Raw genomic sequence first — 22,250 nt, 5'->3', positions numbered from 1 at the left:
TTGCATTCAAGTGAATGGTTGATCACTTCAACCAGGAACGTTGTAGCTCATTGGTTGTTGAACTTCTGGTCAGAAGGTTGTGAGTTCAAACGCCTCCACCAACAAGTTGCTGCAAAATGCTCAGTTGTATGAATGAGATATTGAATAGAATTCAAAAAGATGCTCATGAGATACCAGTGATGCACCAGATGTCAGTAGACCTGGTACAGGTGGTTGCAGATGATCGGACTGACTTTAGGTTTAAAAATTATATTAATCTAATTGAGGATTGGAGCACCTTTACTGACAGAAGTTCGTTTTAACGAAACAATCGTTTAAATAAAAATGTCGCAAAACTTTGGCAGGAAGGCGACTCGGACAAACTCCGGCCAAAAGCAGGAGACTGAGATCAGGTGAACTTTATTGTACAATGGAGGAAGAGGACTAAGTCTATGGCAGGATTTGGGTTGTAATTGGTGTATTGGGAGTATTGGTGATGGGCTTTATTAGATGATTATTAGAAAAATAGCCTCAGCTATATATATTTAAAAAACGTCTATCGAAAGAACAGTGGTATAGAAATATTTTTAAATTGTTGTGGGAGAAAACAACCAACTAACATGCAAAAAAGCGATGAACAGGTTCGAATTTACCCGTCAGCTCCGACTTCACGTTCTGCAGGTTTGCGGGACACGAGTTGCTGACGGTGATGGTGGGTGTGGTCATCCCGGCACTGCTGTACACATCCAGGATGTTTCCTGAGACTGGCAGCTGCAAACCACCAATAGCACAGTGTTCAAAAACAGGCCCCGCCCACTCGGCGCGTTATCTCTGCCTGAACAGCATGCCGTGTCGCGCCACGTGCATTCAGGGCGACGTAATACAGACGGTCCCCGGTGTACGATGGTTTCGGCTTACTATTATTCCATCTTAAAATTATTCCACAAAATTGTAACGAGTCTTTTTTTTTGTTTCGCCAGGCGAGAGAACGTAGCTGCGTGTGCTCCGCCCCCTTCACTCACAAACGAACACATGCATATATATAACGTATCGTTTATTTAATATGGTAGTGTACATTTTGCTCAATTATGTATTTGTTAAAATATTAACAAATTACAGTATACTACCGCAAGCTGATCGTCGTTCTTTAGGTCTCCTGGGTAGGCTAGGCCATATCTCCACGTATGATATTTTCAAGTTACGATGGGGTCATCAAAAACTCTGGGACTACCTGTACAGTGCGGTCTGTTTCACACGTCCCAAATTAAACACGCATCTACATACAAAAACACGTCTCCCGGGTCGTGCAACGTTTATTACAAAATCAGACAATAAAGCAGCATTAAAAAAAGTACTTTTATTCATTCCGGTCATACCAGTCTCATGATCGTATCTTTACTTGTGGTCAGCAGTAACTGGCTTTAAGGAACGCACCAGATGCCCAGCCCTGGATTCCTCGCGTCCTGTACTGCTAAGAAAATAAAAACAACACATTTCCAAACGTGAACGAATATCGTCCTGCTTATACGCTGACCAGAAAACGTGTTTACCTCCTCCACGTGGCGTATGGATAATCGCTCAACTTACATCATACAGCCACCGTCAAATCGACTAGACATGATAATGGATCTGCTGCACCACAAGCGGGAATAAATACCAGCAACGTTCCAAAGTCATGCGCAATCCCGGCTGCTTCGACTTCTACAAACAAGCCTGCTATCAAAAAACTCAAGGATCCTTATTTAAAAAAAAAACTGAAAATATTCCATTCGAGTTGTAATAGAATGTTGAATTCCTGACACCATGCCCAAGTGAGCCCATATATGAGACTAAAAATCGTCTCATGTATTTCACAGAGAAGAAAAAAAAAAAAGAGAAAAAAAGAAAATCAATGGCATTTTAACTTCCTCTAGAACTTCCTCTTTCTCCTCAGTGCCTGTGCTTTACAACTCGAACATAGCCATGTGCTTTTTCCGATACTAATCTAAACTAATCTATGCTAAACCGCACGGCTATCTACTCGCAATGATGTTTGCAATCGAGCAAAACGACTAAATGAAAAAACAAACAAACGTACAAAAAGTGCACCCGTGTCCTACCTGTTCCCCACAAGATCTACAAACTACGTCCTCTGAATCTGTTATTTCGTAAATCGTTCGAGGGTGTAAAAAAAAATTTGTTTTTACCTCAGTTTTAAATTTTTTCTTTTCATTCTCCGGCACTAAAACCAGAATCCTCATGTTCTCCTGACTCTCCAACAGCGTGCACTTGTTCCTCTTTCTGTCACAGCTTTTTTTTTTTGGGTTGTTAAAAAAAGGAACGTTAAGAATGGGGAAATATCACTCAGATAAAAAAAAAGCCCTCTTTCACTGCTGGCTATCAGCTTTAACACACACACACACACACACACAAACCTATTCGCTGTGTGTGTGTGTGTGTGTGTGTGTGTGTGTGTGTCTAACCCCTGTGCTTCTGTGTTAACTCAGGGAGTTGCTCCCCACCCAGTACCGCCCTTTTAGTAGCCATGTGTCAAAAGTATATGTTGGTTTCCAGAGAACCGCTGGATTCCAAGAGCTCTTGCGCGAATTCAACCGCACGGATCCGAGAAATTAGCGACATGCCGAGACCTGAGGGCTGCTAGCAAAACCTCACTTACGACTGCGCTTTGCCTGTTCTGTTCCACACGCTGCCAGAATCTAAACCTGTATTCGATACAACCCTGAAGCGACCTACAATCGGTGCGCTCATTTCGAAACTTGTCATGTTTTTACCAGAGTGACAGATTTCTGTCAGATTTCACGTCTGCCGCAACATCCAGGTTTCTCAACGTGGGACAAGGTGCTGCGAAGACGTGTCAGTTTTGGTCGCGTGTAAGCTAATTCTGAAGGAAAAGGGCGATCGTTTTTAAATGGCGGTAACCAAGTAGTTGAGTTAAAGAGATACATGAGGTAAAACGTGACTCTAATAAAAGTAAAAAGTGCTCCCTTTAAACTTTTGAGTAAAAGTACAAAAGTATTTGCCTTCCAAGTTACGGTTCAAATCTCGCGGTCCCCACTTTTTCACGATTGTCAATTTAGCACGTAACTATTTCGTTTCGCGAATGGTCCCGATTTCAGTTCGTCATAAGAAACTAGTAGTTTCCTTAAATACAGAAACAAATTGCATTTACATCTTTACGGTCCACCACTGATAATTTAATATCCACTGCTTCTGATTTGTCTGTATGAAAGACGACGGTTTTTGATGTATTTCATATCAGATATATATTTAAGCACAGAATTTTTGGAGTATTTGCAACAGGATTACGCGGGTGTCAAATTCCAAGTGCGCTCTCTGAACCATGCAAATGATGCCCTGGTTGCAAAATTTTTATACCAGCGCTCACTAACCTTTATGTGAAGGATAAAAAAATGTAGATAAATGTTACATGATGTAACGCAAGACTTCTACAATTATGTACAAATTAAAAAATGGGAACTGGAAACCAAAAAAAAAACAGCCTGGTGTGATGGATCTTGATTTCTGCTGAGGCACAGAATTTAGGCAATGGGTCAGAATTTGGCACCAGCACCATAAATCCTTGGATCTAACCTGCCTTGCATTTAACAGTCCAGGCTGGTGGGGGTGGTGTAATGGTATGAGGAAATCTTGGTTTTTATATTAACACCAATCAATCTTTGCTTGAACGCCAACGTTTTTTTTAAATAATGCTGTCTATCTTCTAAAAGCAACTTCCAGCATGATAATGCGCCGATGTTACCAAACTGGTTTTGTGAACAATGAGTTGAGTGTTCCTCACTGGTCTTTCCTAGTCATTGGATCCGAATCGGCCGTTATGATGAGTGAAGAATTGATGCAATCGTGTCAACGTGGAGGAAATCTTGTGGGTGAATTAATTTTTATAAAGCAAATGAAGGCCCTGATATAAGATTATGTTTCACTATATTTTGGAGTTTGCTTGTGGAGATTTGTGCTTATTCAGCCAGTTAGTAAAATCAGGTACTCATGTAGGTGAGGTGAGGAGGGTTGATAGGGTTGAGGTCAGAGCTCCATCTATAGCAGGAGATCTTTTACTCCAACCTATGGAGTCTTCATGGAGCTGGTGTTTTGCATTGTCATTAAGGGGCATTGTCATGCTGGAACAAGTTTGGGCCTCCTAGTTCAAATAAAGAGAAAATGTGATTCTATTAATCCAAAGACATTGTTGTGAGGTTGTTTTTATGTAGCACCAGGGTTCTGGAGGAAAGTTGTCTTACTCCACTGTGTATTGAGTCAGCTATATATGTTTAATAAAAGCTTCTTGGCTTGACATGACTTGAATCTTGTGTGTCTCCAACTTTTACGGAACAGTTTGTGGAAGAAGTGTCCCAATACTTTTCGACTACCAATCTCGCATATAAGAAACAAACGACATTAAAGAAAAAAAAAAAAGAAACGAGAACTGGGAACTTCTTGTCACCACATAAGCATCCACCATCTAGCTGGGATTTTGTGACGCAATCTGGCAACCCGGCTACAACAAAGTAGGTGAATTTATACACGATGGTATCAAAAAGTTTCAAGACTAGTTTTGCAACACACCAACAGATGGCAGCACACGGCTGCACGCGCAGTCACAGGAAGCACCGACCCTCATAGGTCAGTGTGTAAAAGACGTCGTTCTGTGTATACTGGGAGCTGTGCAACTGGTGCTATTCTGACCGCTTGCGTACCACGTCTGCTATACTGACCACCTGTGCCTCTGATTCGCAGCTTCCATACGCCATGGATTTAATGATTGGTTCTTGGGTATTTTGCCTTGTTTTGACGTTATGTTCCAAGTTCATAGTCAATAGTTTTGAAGTGTCTTCGCTTTCATTGACAAAAAAAAGCTAATGAGGACTCTGTATTTATTCTTGCTTTGTTCCAGTAATCAACAGGGAGATCTTTTAATAAGTAAGGTAACAGCTAGGGCTGTGTATTGGCAAGAATCTTGCAAAACGATACAGGGGTGGTAATAAGATTTTAAGAAAAGAGATATAAATTGGGATATTTTTTATTTAAGCAATAAGCAGTGCACGTCTTTATGCTAGTACTTCCTGTCACTGTTTAAGTTCAGAGATAAGAAGACTACTATTCTGTCTAGCGGTCGGTATACAAACTGAAATGCATGAATTGTATGAATTGAATAAAAAATTTTTTTCAAATATCGATATTGCGTTTTTGAGAATCGACGTGGTATCGGCAAAAAAAATATCGCGATACTCACGTGTATCGATGTTTTCTTACACCCCTAGATGTAGCTGGAAGGACATACCGTATTGGGCAGCTGCAGTCCGGTGTCAATCAGCGTCATGAACTCGTCGTTCAAACTGGACTCCAGGCTGATGATGTCATCGATTACGCCATCGATCTGCACGGATACAAAAAACGTTTACAAATGATCGGTTAAGCAGAAAAGAAGTAAAAAAAAAAAAAAAAAAAACAAGTTTGACTCATAAGGCTTATAGGTCTAAAATAAGAACAGAGAGAAGCAGTTTCATGGTGACACATGGGTCACTCTGACATGAGACATACAGCAGGTCATGTCAAAAACATCGCTAAGCTGCGTGTCCACACGAGACACAAAGGATTGTATTTTTCATAATGGCGCCCTGCGGCAGCCTGGTCGAGTTTATTAGGGACGTTCGCAGGAAAGGAGTCTCACATCCAGGGGAGGTTTCTTAGCCAAACCCCACGAAGTGTGCTAAGTGTGCAGAGGCCCATTGGGCTGCTAGTGTGAAATTTACCAGCACAACACGGTACTGGACGGTGAGCGCACGCGAGGGGCCGGAAGACTTCACAAGGACCTGACAAAGCATGCTACTGTATTTACACAAGGAACTAAAACACATTGGTGCTCCGTAACCACGGACAACGGCGCATAAATTTCCTAAGCTGTGTTTTTCAGGGGTTTTTATTTTGGAAATATTTAAAGATCACGCTGGCTCCGTTCCGTAGTGCAGGCTGATAATAAAGACGAGCCAAATCGCCTCGACGCCGCGGGGCCCGAAATCCCCGCGTTGTGAAACGTTTGAGCTAGACCGCGTTTTCTTCGTCTAGGAGTTAGTTTTCACTTCTGCTTCCACGACCGGTGGAAATATTTCGAAAGCAACGTGAATTATATATTTTTTTAAGACAGTTTAGAAAAAGACAGGGGGTGGAGCTGGAGGTAGCAGAGCTGAAGACGTTGAGATGTTCATTGGGAGTGACGACGATGGACAGGATTAGAAACGAGTTTATTAGAGGGACAGCGCATGGAGGACGTTTTGGAGACAAGGTGAGGGAGGTGAGATTGAGATGGTTTGGACATGTGCAGAGGAGGGACATGGGGTATATCAGTAGAAGAATGCTGAGGATGGAGAAAAAGAGGAAGACCAAGGAGGAGGTTTATGGATGTGGTGAGGGAAGACATGCAGGTAGTTGGTTTGAAAGAAGCAGATGTAGAGGACAGGGGGGAATGGAGATGGATGATCCGTTGTGGCGCCCCCTAATGTCCACACTAGGGCTGCAGCTAGCGATTATTTTAATAACCGAGTTTTCTACCGATTAGTACCATCGATTAATCAGATAAGAAGTATTTTTTCTTTATCAAAAAGCAATACTACACATACAAGAGAAAATAAGACGGGTCTCTTTAAATGAACTTAGTTTCCTGTTCAGAAAAACCTTATTGCTGAAAAATGCACACAAGAACAAACTAAACCAATTTAGTGCATTTAATTGCAAATTACATCAAAATGCAAATACAAATAAACCATTATAAATAATAAAAATTAAAAATCTATTTCAAATTACTTAAAAAGGTAAACGCACTGTCCAGAGTTTAGCAGGTGGTGCGTCGGTGATTATGGTCCGTGGGGAAACACAGTGCTCTTTGAAAGGGGGAAAAAAAAAATGGACAAACCAACTTTTTTGTATTCGAATAACTCAAGTTACTCGAAGGAATTGTTTCAGCCCCAATCCACACAATTTTGCCTATAGACTAGTTTGAGAAACATAAAAATGTCATTCATAAAAAATAAATAAATAAATAAATAAATAAATAAAAAAGACGTAGATCAGACGACGGCTACGGAATTCCATAATTCCCTAATAGGATCGTATTGAAATATTACCGTGTAAGCCTTCTTAGGACGGAGGTAATCTCTGATTGACGCGAGGCTACGTGTCGGTGCGCTGGGCAATACGAGAAGTTTCCGGTTCCCGTTCTTTAACCGGGTCATAAAAAAACTTCCCTATACGAAAAAGCCTAGACATACAACAGACTACAACCTCTACACCACCTCAGAGTCGAGCTGGGAGTTCAACCTGCATGACCACATCACCTACATTTACACTGTGTGCAAACCTGACCATAAGATTTGCTACGTGCTTCTTTTGGAACCACGTTTAGTCTCGGGTTGGGTGTTATAGCAGCCTCCACTCTTCCGGGAAGATATTCCAGTCGATTTTGTGGAGATTTGTGTGTAAAGTCTGGTATAAAGAGCTCTATAGGAGTAGTTCTTTTATTTTAATACATGAAAACCCGGCTTTTATGAACACAGGTTTGGGTCTCGTAGCATCAAATTCAATGTTTGTGGTAACAGTTTGAAAAAGATATGGCATATGGAAAAGTCAGGATTCCTACTGATTTCACTGTTACATTTGAATAATATCCCAGACGTTTGTTGGCCCGTCCCGATGTTTTTGAGACGCGTTGCAGCCATCAAATTCAAAATGACCCGTTTTGTTTAGGCTTATGGAAAAAAAAAACTTTATCGGTCCTCATTTTTTATAAATATATACACAAAAATATTGCATGTGAAAATGTGAAGAAATACGTCCGTATTTCTTCACATTTTCACATGCAATATTTTTGTGCGTAGGTCTTTTAGCGCTCCCTCTGTAAACGAATCCACATGCTAAATGTTAATTATCCTGAAGGATAAGCGTAGCCTGGATGGTGTATTGTATCATTTTACTATTGTGCCCTATTTTGTTAAAGCGTCTTATGGAGATGCCAGACATTTCTTGGAAGACGAAAAACCACTGAACAGCAAGTTTCTGCCAAGCCGAAGTGCTGCACCTGCTAAGCCAAACCAAAACGGTTTAGAGAAACGCCATGTGGGGAACTTGTGCTGAGTGTGCGAACTGCAAAAGGTGAACTAGCTTAGTGGTTAATGCATTGGACTATGTATCCGAGGGTTGCGAGTTCAAATCCCCAGTCACACCGAACTGTCACTCCTGGGCCCCTGAGCAAGGCCCCTAACCCCATAGCTGCTCAGTTGTATGAGTGAGATAGAGGGGGGGCGCCTGACAAACTCCATTAATGTAAAACTGACCAAGTCTTTGTTTTGTTTTGTAACTATTGGGTTACAAGGATTTTTGACTTGTTAAAACGACATTCTGGCCAAAATAAATGCTTTTTCACTGCAGAAAGTATTTTTTTCTGTATGGATGATAAAGAAAGGGGGCGACGAACTGCAGTTTCAGGAACTTTAGTTTTCAAAAACTGTAACGAACTGCAACAAACAATATCGATGAAACTAATTAAACGAATCGCGATGCGCCTTTTAAACAGAGGGGGCGCTGAAGCGATACGCTTTACAGGCGTCGCAGCAACCAGCAAGTTGTAGCTTTAATCAGTTGAAGCGTAGCGGCGTGAAGTTGTTGCGATCGGGGAAAATGAACCGATTCTTGTCGGGGTTCATACCATGAGGAGAAACTCTTTATTGGTGTTAGTTGTTTATTTTATTTGGGATTGGCTTCAGATTTGCGATTCAGTTTAGTGATTTAAAATCAAATACATTTCACTTTCACAAAGAAATGAGCAGCAGTTTGTTTGAGAAACAACAGAAGCACACTTTCGCATTTTGTCTAAATCGTGTTTCCGTAGAAATTCCGACTTCCGAGGAAATGTGTGCTCTAATATGCGATGTATAAAGTGAGTTCTGATGAATTACCTCCTCTTTATTGGAGCTGAGGCTGAGGACAGCCAGCGGGCTGCTGGGAGTGCTGCTGGCGGCCGGAGCCAGCTCGGGGGCGGAGCCTGACTGGGGCGAGGGCGACAACGCCAGGGTCTGACTCGCCACTCTGTTGCCGAGGGTGTGGGAGAGGTACTGCTTCACCTGCTGCCGCTGAGCCTGCTGGATGTGATACTTAGTCGGGTTTTCCAGGTGAGTCTGAACCTGAGGAGATGGAGAAGAAAAAAAAAAACCCTCTAAGTTGCCTTTGATATGGAGAAGGTATCAGAGTAGATTAACTTCGGCAGGGGGGAGGGGTTTGATTTGATCACAGTCAAGAAATACAATTCGAAAAATGACGGAGACCATTTACCCAAAAAGCGGCGACGATGACATCATACGTCAGAGTGCATACGCACGCCTACCTTCAGCACCTCCACGGGGACCTGCGTGGTCGTGGGACGGGCGTTGGGCAGCGAGGAGGAGACGGAGATGGCAGGAGTGGAGTCGATGGTCCGGAGCTGAGCGCTGGATGCCTGCTGCTGGGCTTCTCTCCTCTCCTGGTCCTGGGCTTGCTGCCTCATCAGCTCCTGCCTCAACAACACCCGCGACGACATGGCGGACGTGCTCAGGGTCACAGGAGGAGCCGCGGGGGCGACCGAGCCACTGAAAGAACACAAGAACGGTCTACGGCTTTCAGCACCATCAGAAAGAGAAGATAATATATTTACTGTAACACCAAAGCTGAAGATGTTCCACTAGATTTAATGGAGATTTGTGATTAGTGGAGATTCATTCAGCCACATGGGGGTGCAGTCAGCATGGAAAATAAATCCCAAAAGGTGTTCAATAGGGTTTAGAGCTTTAGAGCAGGAGATCTTCTACTGCAATCCATATCTTCGAGGAGCAGGTTTGGGTTTCCGTAGTTCAAATGAAAGGAAAGTCATAAGACGTCTTATACTCGTGTGCAGGTTTGTGGTATCAGTTTGGGAAAAAAGGGACATTGGAAAAACTTGGATTAATGCGATAAGATGGCGTTTTTAAAAGACCAAACTCGGGGAACACGTTTATAATAAAGCACTTGTGTACAGACAAGCAGTTTGATCGAGTTTGATTTTTTAAAGAAAGAAAAAAAAAACGCCGTCCTGTCGCATTTAGTTAAACTTTTTTCCTTTACGAGTAAAAAAGATAAAGTTTAACACGTAATTAAACGCATTTAAAAGCGTTCAGATCCTGGACTCATGTGCTTGTCTTTACATATCTAATGCGTTCTTATTAATGTGTTTACTGTTTTATCGCATTAAGCCACGTTAAGAGTTTTAGAACGTCCCGGGAAGAACCACTATTGGGTGTCCCAATACTTTTGGTCACAGAATTTTTAAAACATAACATCTGAAAACTTTTTTTTCCTTCTTCAAAACTTTTTTGTATACTCAAAGCATTTTGCCCAAACACACACACACACACACACAGTTAGCGGTGTCAATTAGACGCAACACTAAGCCTTCCTCAAATCCGTCGGCACTAAAACCGAATCAGGAAGCTTTTCTGGAAATTGCGTAAAAAAAAATAAACATAAATAACCTGTTTGATGGATTTCCTTCAGCGAGGCCTCACCCCCCCGAACGGATAATTACGACACAATGACGACATCTTGCTGTCAAATTACAGGATCTCACAGGATGCAGAGTGCAAACACTGTTTCCAAAACAGTTCTTTTTTTCTCCTCAGCGAACAAATCCAGCCAGACCAGAACACCTGGACTTACTGAGACAGGAAATACGAAACCCAGACAAATCTGAAAACCAAAACTTCCTAAAAGCTAAACATTCAATAGAATAAAGCAACAAAAGAAAAGAAGAAAAGAAAAAAAAAAAATTCCGCATATGTGAAGAATTTCCCGCAAAAGCCCCACTGTCTCGCTTTTCCCAATAAAGCTGGCACCATGCTGAGTCACTGTGAGAAGTCCCAGAGCTTTAAACAGCCAACGGCAACAACAACAAGCAGATGTGCTCGCGCACGCTCGGGGCTGAAGCGTGCAAAGCCGGAACTTGGCGTGGGGTGGGGGGCGTGACGTTCGGATCGTGACCCTGACACTCTCCCAAACACTTCTATGACCTTTCAAAGCCTTTCGGTGAAATCAAAGGCGGTGAAAATACCACACCGGTGGGGGGGGGGGGGGGTTGTTTTTGTGAACGTAATTGGTGGAAGAACAAAGCGGACCCGAGTTGGATTATGCCGAGTGAGTGGAGTCTGTGTTCACTAACGACGTGCGCTGATATAAATACAACCATCAGGAAATTATGACCACCTGCCTGATATGTTATTGGTCCCTCTTTTGCTGCTAAAACAGTCGTGGCCTGTCGATCATCAACACCATGAACTTCTTCAGCGGTTTGAGCTCATGTTGGATCAGAACCACACGGACCAGCCTTCGCGCCTCACATGCGCCTCACGACCGTGTCGCCGGGTTTTCCCGTTCCTTCATTGGAGCACTTTTGATAAGATTCCGAGCTGTCGTTTTGGAGACTCTCTCAGACCCAGTCGTCTAGACGTCTAGCACAATTTGTTCAAATCCTTACGCTCGCCCATTTTTCCCGCTTCTAACATCGACTTTGAGGACAAAATGTTCACTTGCTGCCTAATAAATAAATCCACCCGCTAACAGGTGCCATCGAATCGCAGAAGGTGCTTGACACGTTTTGAAAAAAGAAGACTTCCATTAGGAGTGGCAGGAAACTCTGGGGGGCGCTGTATTGATGTGAAGATGTGTAGACGTAGATAAATACAGTACTTTCTTGTAAACAGCGCGAAACTTTTTGGTACCACCGCGTATGGATTTAACGTGTTGCTGCACCTCACACAAGCTTATGGAACATCTCTGGATGTGGTTGCATGACATTTTTCCATCACTTGAACTCGAGCCAGGTTTTCGTGGATGGAAATGGAAGATCTCCTGCTACAGAGCTCTCATCCTGGAGTCATGCCGACTGCACCCCTGGGCCTCCTGGAGCATCTTGCTTCCTTTCAGAAGAGCAAACGGGAACCAAACGTGGAACGAGACGCACCCATGTTTACAATCGGGTGTCCACACACGTATTCCAGCGCTGACAAAAACCACATTTTCGACGCGTGCGTGTCGTAGCGCGTTACAAACTCACCTGACTGTTATGGGCTGGCTCTTGAGCTGGTAGAAGATGTCCGACTCGGACGCGAGGACGCCGTCTACCTCGATGTCAGCGACGATTCCTGACTCGGGTAAAATCGGTTCCACTCTGAGATGAGAGAAGAAAGATTTGGTACAAACATGAACACAGAGAAGCAGCACTTTAAAGTAAATATTTCCCAACGTTGGGTAAAACCTAGTTTACACAGAGACGTTTCTTGAGGGAAAGTCTGCTCGGGGGAAGCGAAAGTTCACGGGGGCAGTAGATCACGCAGCCAGACTTGAGGATTAGCGAGCTAGTTTCAGCTTGATTTACTGCAGCTTTCCTTCTGAGGGGACGAGGTGACGTTGGCTCGGGCCCAACACCGAACCAGTTCGCTCAGTAACGGACGAATCCTGCCTTGGAGAACGTTTGGGAACTCACGAATTCGCAATAATATTTTGAAAAGGAAAAAATAAATAATAATTTGGACAAAAGTTTGTGGACACCTGAGCAGATGATTGGTGTGTGAAGGAGTTGAATTATAAAGAATATATCTGACCTTCCTTACGTAATCATTTTTATTTATTTATTACATTGTTTGTTTGTAGTTTGTAGTAAATTATGAACATTTTCTATAATGAAAAAAGTGTGTGTGTGTGTGTGTGTGGGGGTGTTTGTGTTGTAGAACCTGGAACCTAGGACCTGCAACTTAGAGCCTAGGACCGAGAACCTGGACGCTAGGACATGGAACCATGAGCTTAATTCCAGAAATCTAGGACCTGGAATCTGGAAGCTAGGACCTGGAAAACTATGAGCTTAAGACCAGAAACATAGGACCTGGAATCTGGACCCTAGGACCTGGATTTAGGAACTTAGGACCTTGAAAACTATGAGCTTAAGACCAGAAACCTAGGACCTGGGATCTGGATCCTACAACCTGGAAGCTAAGACCTGGAATCTGGATCTTACGACCCGGAAGCTAGGACCTGGAACTATGAGCTTAAGACCAACAACCTAGGACCTGGGATCTAGATCCTAGGACCTGAAGCCTATTACGTGGAGCCAATGACCTGGAACCTGGACTTGGAACCTAAAACGTGGAACCTGAACTTAAGGAGTTGAATTATAAAGAATATATCTGATCTCCATGAGGTACTTGTTTTTATTTATTTATTAATTTTGTTTGTTTGTAGTTTGTTAAAATTAAGCACATTTTCTAGAATAAATAAATTGTGCTGTCCTGCTGTTTATGTGACTGAAGTAAAAAAAGAAAGAAAAAAAAGAAAGAAAAGAAGAAAAAAAGACTGGCATTTGCTTCTTTCAGATTCCATATTTAGTCTCCTTATTTGTGATTGGAATCATCTCCACTCTTCTGAGAAGATGTTCCTCTATATTTCGGAGTGTGGTTACGGAGATTTGGATTGTTCAGCTAAAAAGTCAGGTCCTGATGAAGGTAAGGTGATCACCAAAATCCATCTAAAATGTATTCAATAGCAGGAGATCTTCCACTCCCAACTCATGTGGAGCATATCTTCATGGAGCGGGCTTCATGCAGAGGAGCATTGAGACGCTGGAACAGATTTGTGTCTCCTAGTTCAAGTGAAGCAAAGACTTCATCCTCCATGAAGATAGGCTTTACATGGGTTGGAGTGGAAGATCTCCTGCTATCTTCACCCCAGGCTTTCATAAGCTCCGTTACTCTGGGAAGATCAACGGAGCTTTTTATAAGAGCAAATAGAGACTCAAGAGTGGAATGGGATGTTTACAAAGCGCGCATGAATCAGACGTGGAAACTGATGATGCCTCGAGTCTCGCAGAAATCAAAGCAAATAAGCAGAGCGTGTGAAACCAAGAACTCGAAGCAGGAACCGCAGAGAGAGAGAGAGAGAGAGAGAGAGAGAGAGGAAGAGATGTTCTGATGCTCTGAACATTGCTGACATACTGAACATTTTTTTACACGAAAGCTGTTAACCACATTGAAAATGGAACTCAGAAACAGCACATGCCCAAAAAAAACCAAAAAAAAAACCGGAGAAACTCGAAAACGTTCCTCACTACAGTCTGAGGAGAAGAACCTGCTCGGATCTATAAAATAGACGAGGGATGAAGGCATCTGCCAAACTGTAAAAGTACAAGCCGGATTCCTGCAGGTTCTCCGTCTGTGGAATAAACCCAGGCTCATGAATGAGATCCAGCTCAGACTTTTTCCTTTTTTTTTCTCGGCATTGAGGAAGTCCAGGAATGATTTCCGATCTCTGGTCGGAATTAAAGCTCAGGATATTACGGCAGAATTCTCAGGAACGTTCCTGATACAAATCCGGAGCTGCGGAATTGAATTTACGGCAACTCGAGTTTGAGCGTTTCTCCAGAACATTTCTATAATATTCGTGAGAAACATCTACACGTCGTGATCTCGGCTTACGCGCAATTTCTGCGATGCTTCAGATGGTTGTCTTGATACACGCATCTCCGTCGTAGCGCTGACTGACACGCTGTAATGATGGGGATCTGATCATCTCCTGGTACAAAACAGACCCCAAGGACAGAGCGCTAGAACCAGAGATAGAACCTGAGAGATCAAACCTGGGACTTGAAATCTGAACCTGAAACCTAAGATCTAGATCATGGAACCTAGGACTTGGAGACTAAAACCTAGAACCTAGGACCTAGAACTTGAGGAGTGAGGATCTGAAACAGAACCTAGGACCAAGGAGCTATAACCTGGGACCTGGGACCAAGAACCTTGGACCTGCAACTTAGAGCCTAGGACCAAGAACCTGGAACATAGGACCTGGAACCCTGAGCTTTGGACCAGCAACCTTTGACCTGGGATCTGGATCCTAGGAACTAGAACCTCTGACCTAGGACCTCTGACCTAGGAACTAGAACCTGGAACCACGGTGTCAAAGCAGCAAAACACAACCCCAGTCATGTTATACTTTTAACACGCATGCGCTATCGATCCGAACAGCCCCTAAACAGCCCCCTATCAGCCCACAAATCCGAACAAAACAAGTAAAAATCACCCCTTAACCCCGGAGGAAACCATGTACACCATGTCTTTTTTCCCCACCCGGTATCGTGGCCATGTTTGTACCGAAAACGCGTAACCGTTCCCGGATTAATTACCAGGTCAGACGAAAGCGCCGTGGGCATCTTACAGAATCTCTCCCTTCGCCTCAGCAGTCCGGAATAAGGGGATAAAAGCGTCCACAGACACAGAGAAGGTAAAAATCCTTCTTCTAACCAGGAAACCGCTCGAGTTGCGCACCACGGAACAAACAGCGAGTTTCTAAAATTAGGAAGATAGAGACCTCAAGTGGGGAACCAACAGAGGGCGCCATCGCGCCGACTCATCCGGTGCGTACTCAAACCACATTAAGCCCGCCTCCCAAAACGTGATTGGCTGACGGAATCAAGCCTCCTCGCTGCTATTGGCTGAACTCTGTCTGTTTTCGTGATACGCGTCCATGTGATTGGACAGATCTGTACGCCGAAACAAAGTGTTGGAGCGTAAAAAAGGAGGAGGGCGTGGTGAAAATCTAAAAAAAAAAAAAAAAAAGAAAGGAAAATTGAATAAAAATGAAAAAGTTAAATTACATTTAAATTAATTAATAAATTGCTAAATAAATACATTAATAAAGTAAGTAAGTTAGTAATTATTATAATTGGGACCATGTAAAAATAGAATTAAATCAAAATAAACATTTAATTAATAAATAATAATTATTATTATTAGTAGTAGTAAGGATATTTGAGACCAGTTAGAAATAGTATTAAAATACTTATATCTTTAAAAAAAACCCTATTAATTATTATTATTATTATTATATATTATAATAAGTATATTTGAAAACATGTCAAATTATTAATTAGACTAAACTACTAAATATTTATAAATAAAAAAATATAAACTATAAATAATAATAATAATTATTATTATTATAATCATAATAATTGATAGTATAATTGATTGTAATAATATCTGGGTCCAGGTAAGATTGGGACTAAAATACTTCGGAAAAAAAAAGTAAATAAATAAATAAAATATAAACAAACCAAAATAAATCTAATTGAGTAAAGTAAAAAAAAAAAAAAAAACTCATCCTACATGTATATAATAATCACTGATTTACTGCTTATGCTAATTTTATGGAATAGTATTACACAATATTTAAATTATGTTTGCAGACAATCCACCAGCAATTTGCAGCTGCTGCAGAAATCTATTTATATCTCTTTATATCACAGTCGGTCGATTCCTCGTATCTGATTAGTCAGGAGGTGTTGATTAATTGTCAATAACGGCAGCACGAGCAGGCGTTCTGGCTGCAAGTCAAATCACAGTTTTATAGTTCAGTAACACGTTCGCTCTGATGTGTTACTGTTTCAGCGACTTCCACCGAATGCTGAAAACTGTTACTGTAAATATGCTGAAGTTTACGGTACTGATGGAAGAGGCTCCGGTTGCACCGCTGTCTCTAACAGTTAGAGGAGAAAATGTTCCTCTGAGTTTCCCAACATGAGGAATCCATGATGTGTGGTTTCATGATGAGATACTTTTGTGTCTTATTAACATACAAAGGGAGCAGAGAGGTGGAGGGGTAAAAGAGAGAGAGAGAGAGAGAGAGAGAGAGTGTTAATATTTGTCATGCCGATAAAGCAACCTTTGAATCCTTGGAGAGAGAAAGAGTGAGAGATTTTCAATTGAAATTGTGTGTGTGTGTGTGTGGTGGGGGGAGATAGAAAAGGAAGGAGAGAGAGAGAGAGAGATGGAAAGAAAGAAGGAGGTTGAGAAAGGTAGAGAGGGGAAAAAAGAGAGACAATATTTGTCATGCCAATAAAACAACTTTTTATTCTTGTGTGAGCGAGAGAGAGAGAGAGAAAGAGAGAGGAGAGGTGGGGGAGAGAGGAAGAAAGAGGGGAAAAGAAAGGAGAGAGAAGAGTAGGAGATGGAAGGAAAGGGAGAGATGGAAAGAGAGAAAGAGAGTGTGAGAGGGAGAGAGAATGAGAGATGAAAAGAAAGAGAGAGACAGAGATAAAGAGAAGAAAAGATGGAGAAAGATAGAGAAGTGGGAGGGAAGGAAAGGGGACAAAGAGGGGAGGAAAAAGAGAGGTGAGAGAAGGTTGAGATGGGGGAATGAGTAAGAGATGGAGAATGAGGGAGAGATAGGAAGAAATGAAAAGAGAGAAACAGAGAGTGAGGGATGAGGAGAGAGACAGAGTAATGAAAAGCGAGTGCAAGCAAGAGATGGAAAGAGAGTGAGAGAGAGGGAGAGTGACAGGGAGAGATAGATCAGAGTGAGCGGAAGAGAGAGAGAGAAAGAGAGGAAAAAAAGAGATGAGAAATTGCTGCTATAACGTAAGTGATAACAGGAGAGCGTTTGCTGTGATCGAACCTCAGATGTTCATCATCACGCAGTGGAAGTTTAAGGAACAACCTTCTGACAAATCAGTACAGTAACACCATTACAAGACACAGATCCTCTTTGACACAAATAGACAAATGTTGACGAAGGTCTTCCATGGGACACGGCGTTCCCCTGCACTCAGCAAAGCAGAAACCAGCACGAGCAGCTCTGCTGAATCATTTCCTCTTGGATCTAAAGCTCAGGATGAAGGCAGGAAAACAGACTCCTTTCTATTCTGAAGAAAAAAACAAAACACGCTCCAGTGACAGACGCTTTTAACTATTAAACCCGTCAGCAATGTGACTTTCACTTCAAAGCACCGAAGCGGGACGGGAAACAGAAGGACGGCACGCCGTGAATCTGTTCTTTCTTTAAAAGAAAAAAAAACAAATGTATAACATTCATTAGAGAGAAAAAATGTGGGAATGTCGCTCCGATTTTCAGCGTCTGTGAAAAGGAAATTCCGGTTTGAGCGCTCGGCTCCATGAGCAACAATAAAAGACCGGGATATTATTTACATACCAGAAAACCAGTGTAGTACAGTGGAGTTTTTTATTATAGTCGGTGATTAAAGGTAACTGGAAGACCCTTAAACCCAATCTGGTGCTGTAAAACCTCCTAAAGCCTGATCTTGATGTCATAACCTGGTTATAAACCTGAAATGCCATCATCATCATCATCATCATGCTATTGGTGGGGAGGGGTTTGAGAGAGATTGAGTATTCACTTATTTTTCCTGAATGCTGTCCATCCACTCGTCCCATCTGGACAAAAGAGTGTCTGCAAATCACTTAAATTCTTCTGACTGATTACATTAATGCTATGATTAATTGTTTCTGGATGGGCGTGGCCTGGTCCAGAATAGATCATTAATCATTTTTTGTTTTTTTGGGGGGTTTTGTTTTTGTTTTTTTTTAGAAGAATGGCATAGACTGTTGGTTTTTCCTTGAAATTAACCCCAAAAACTATGATAATTTTTCACTCCATGATTCAACTTTTTACATTTTATAGCCTTTACATTACGATTTGTGTTCCTAAGGAAATGCAGTAGGTTTAATCTATGAATCGTGTGTTTTTTCTGCGAAAACATTTTGTTCTTTTTTTTTCTAGATTTGATCATTTCCTACTTTTTTTTACAATAATAGCTTTATACACTTTATCCCAATGAAATTACAGTGTCTTCATCCTGGTCCCATGTCCAATAATCTCTAGCTTTATATATATATATAAATATATATATACAGTACAGACCAAAAGTTTGGACACACCTTCTCATTCAAAGAGTTTTCTTTATTTTCATGACTATGAAAATTGTAGATTCACACTGAAGGCATCAAAACTATGAATGAACACATGTGGAATTATATATGGAATTATATACGTAACAAAAAAGTGTGAAACAACTGAAAAATGTCATATTCTAGGTTCTTCAAAGTAGCCACCTTTTGCTTTGATTACTGCTTTGCACACTCTTGGCATTCTCTTGATGAGTTTCAAGAGGTAGTCACCTGAAATGGCCTTCCAACAGTCTTGAAGGAGTTCCCCAAGAGATGCTTGGCACTTGTTGGCCCTTTTGCCTTCACTCTGCGGTCCAGCTCACCCCTAAACCATCTCGATTGGGTTCAGGTCCGGTGACTGTGGAGGCCAGGTCATCTGGCGCAGCACCCCATCACTCTCCTTCTTGGTCAAATAGCCCTTGATGCCTTCAGTGTGACTCTACAATTTTCATAGTCATGAAAATAAAGAAAACTCTTTGAATGAGAAGGTGTGTCCAAACTTTTTGTATTGTATATATATATAGTAGGTAAATAAATTCCTAAATTCTGTGAAATCAAGATCCATCCCACTAGGCTGTTTTTTTTTTTTTTTTGGGTTCCAGTTCAAATTTTTTAATTTGTACATAATCGTTGAAGTCTTTTACTTGTGTTACATCATGTTACATTTGTCCAGGTTTTTTATTTTATATATTTATTTTAAAGGTTTGTGTTCTCTGGTATACAAATTCTTGCAACCAGGGCGGCACGGCTCATATATCATTTGCATGGTTCAAAGAGCGAACTTGGAATTTCCAAAAATTCCTTGCTTAAATATATCCGATATGAAATGTATCAAAAACCGTCTTTCATACAGACAAATCAGAAGCAGTGGATATTAAATGATCAGTGGTGGACTGTAATAAAGTAAATGTAATTTGTTTCTGTACTCAAGTAGCTTTTTCACGTATCTGTACTTTACTGAAGTGTTTCCATTTTGGGAGATTTTTACTGTTACTTGTGTTTCACAGTTTGTGAATTCGGTTGTTCCTTTTAGTTTATGCGAATAAAACGTAACCGGTGAAACACGCAGCGAGTCACCAATCAGGGTCGAGCGCACGCTCGGTTTTACACGTGTTTTGATCGCCGCTTTGTGTATCTACTGATCACCAACATACAGTTCAGCATCAGTTCATTAATGATGAAGAAACTCCAGACTCGAACTCACCACCACACACGTGACCTCGTCTGCAGGATTTTTTGAGCTCATGATTATTGTAATAGAAATCAATCAGTGTTTGAGTCATTAATATCATTCTATTAATAGATCAGTGTGCTGAGAGTCACATTCGAGTCTTTACACATCAACTGAGGTGATTAAGTAAAGAATCTTGTGATAAAAATGATCATAGAAACATTATAGTTATAATAAATCATTTGGATACTTTGGATATTTAAGTACATTAGAAGGCAAAAACTTTCGTACTTCAAATCAAGTGAAAGTTTAAAGGGACACTTTTTTACTTCGTCCATCACTGGTTATGGATTATATATTATATATATATTTTACAATCCGGACACTATCTGATTGTTATATTGTTTTACTGCCTGATGGTGTAACTGCAACTGATGATGTAACCGCTTTAGTTGCGTTCACATGAAAAACACAACAGATCAGAGAAGAAGATATGACAAATCTTGGACCGATTCCAATCCGGCACTGATTCGTTCCATAGGCATTTCTAAGAGAAAGTTCTCTTCAGTTGGAGACCACTCGCTGCAGCTGAGGATGTTCTCCATGTAAGATCTATGAAGTTGATATGGAAGAACCAGGAAGGTGGGCTGTTTGCTTCACTGGTTCAGGGCTACAGTTGACATGAACAGATAAATAATTAATATGATGGAACTCTAGTATAATGAATGGACATTTGGTGATGAGAAAGAGGTTCCCTTTTTTGTCTGGTTCCTCTGGATTTCATCACCAACGTCACCTCTGGCTCGCCCATTAGAGATAACCGTTTAACGAAGGTAAATTATTAGGTTCCTAATGTTGTTCCTTTGTTGGTAATCCCTTCCTCCATTTTCCCAGCGCGTGTTATGCATTCGATCTGTTTGCCCAAGTGCAGAGTGTATAACTAAAGGATTTAGCGTGACGAGTTTATTGATGTTTATCTCCACTGATGAGTAAACATCTCCTGAAAGGAATCAAGCCGAGGTTAAAATTAGGTGAAAAAAAAAAGATTTACCGCCCAGGGTTTGCTGGCTAATCCAGCTCCGAACATAAACGATCTTTGTGGTTGCCCCTACGACCCCCTCCCATGTATATGTCCTTAGATTCAGCACAAACAAGTTCCTTGTCCTCGGGATCATTATGCGTGTCAGTGGAAGATCTGAGCGAGCCTCTATCAGCACTCCGGGTTGCGAGAGTCACACGAAAACCCGCTTCCTTTTTCCTGTAAACGCTGAGAGCTTAGTCTGCAGTCTGCTGGATGATTTATCTATCAAAGCGTCACACCAGAGACATAAAGATACAAAACCGCACTGGTGCTGAGAGCAGCAAAGTGTGTTGGAGTCACATGAGAGAGTGTGACGAGCAGCAGTTGCTAACGAGGTCAAAAGGCGCTGGTTTGAACGCTTTTATGGCAACACCTTAGACGTACGCGAACCGCGATTTTGTTTTGCATTAACCGTCGGTTGACTCTCGAGTCGAACCCTGGCACTTTGAACCGTGATGCAAACGCTATCGACGGTCCCCCACTTCAAAACGCTGGGATTCCTTTCTCTGACTCCACACCGGCTTTTATCTCCTGCCACAAATCATTAGCTCGTTACTGAGGAACGTCAAAGGTCCAGAACAAGGATCTATAATGTAATATTTTTTAAGTTTCTTCTCAAATCCGATTGCTAGCAGAAGGTTTTAGAGCCGTCAAGGTTTCCGACTTCCGGGTAAAAAAAATTTTTTTGCGGTTCCTTGGTAACGAAACAAGCTGCTAATTTGGATTAATCAACTTCTTCTGAAAGAAAGTGATAGATGAACGATCATCAATTCAATGACGGAAAAGCTGAGATTTTGTATATCGATATAATTATATATCATTGTACAATTCAAAGCACCGTACATACACATCATATAGTGCACACACACACACACACACACACACACAACCATCTGTATAGGGAAATAGTGGCTCATTGGTTACTGATTCTGATTTTCTCCACCCTAACTCTAGATCAAGTCCAAGAACTGTCACTTTTGGGCTGCTGAGCAAAGGCCCTTAACCATTTTAGCCTTCCAGGAGCACTGTATCAAGGCTGATCCTGCGCTGATCCTGCACTCCAACCCAAACCCAAACCCTGACCTGAACCCAAACCCTGACCCAGCTTCCTAAAATCGCTGAGATTGCAAAGAAAGAATTTGTAGTGCATTCATGAGACGTACTGTGAAAGCCTCTAACACTACGTCTTGCACATAATACACACACACACACACACCTG

The 22,250-nt window shown here is 41.7% G+C and overlaps 1 protein-coding gene across 6 annotated transcripts in view; it reads right to left on the bottom strand.

Moving 5' to 3' along the window:
- The window catches only part of tfe3a (transcription factor binding to IGHM enhancer 3a), a 28,281-nt gene that overhangs the window by 5,094 nt on the left and 937 nt on the right, over positions 1-22,250 (bottom strand). For 2 of the 6 annotated variants that reach the window (XM_046870623.1, XM_046870626.1), the window contains exons 2-6: positions 12,104-12,217; positions 9,368-9,608; positions 8,943-9,167; positions 5,276-5,371; positions 600-750 (exon numbers count right to left, since the gene is read on the bottom strand). In XM_046870623.1, coding sequence (XP_046726579.1) covers positions 600-750; positions 5,276-5,371; positions 8,943-9,167; positions 9,368-9,608; positions 12,104-12,217 — 827 coding nt within the window. Of the gene's footprint in view, positions 1-599; positions 751-5,275; positions 5,372-8,942; positions 9,168-9,367; positions 9,609-12,103; positions 12,218-15,220; positions 15,535-19,010; positions 19,032-22,250 lie in introns of those variants that run through there. The other 4 variants (XM_046870624.1, XM_046870627.1, XM_046870629.1 and 1 more) reach the window with 3 other exon arrangements.

This window comes from Silurus meridionalis, chromosome 17, assembly GCF_014805685.1.
Source record: "Silurus meridionalis isolate SWU-2019-XX chromosome 17, ASM1480568v1, whole genome shotgun sequence".
Classification (NCBI taxonomy): domain Eukaryota; kingdom Metazoa; phylum Chordata; class Actinopteri; order Siluriformes; family Siluridae; genus Silurus; species Silurus meridionalis.
Note: the sequence above shows the minus strand (reverse complement) of the source record. Positions and strands in the feature narration are given on the sequence as shown.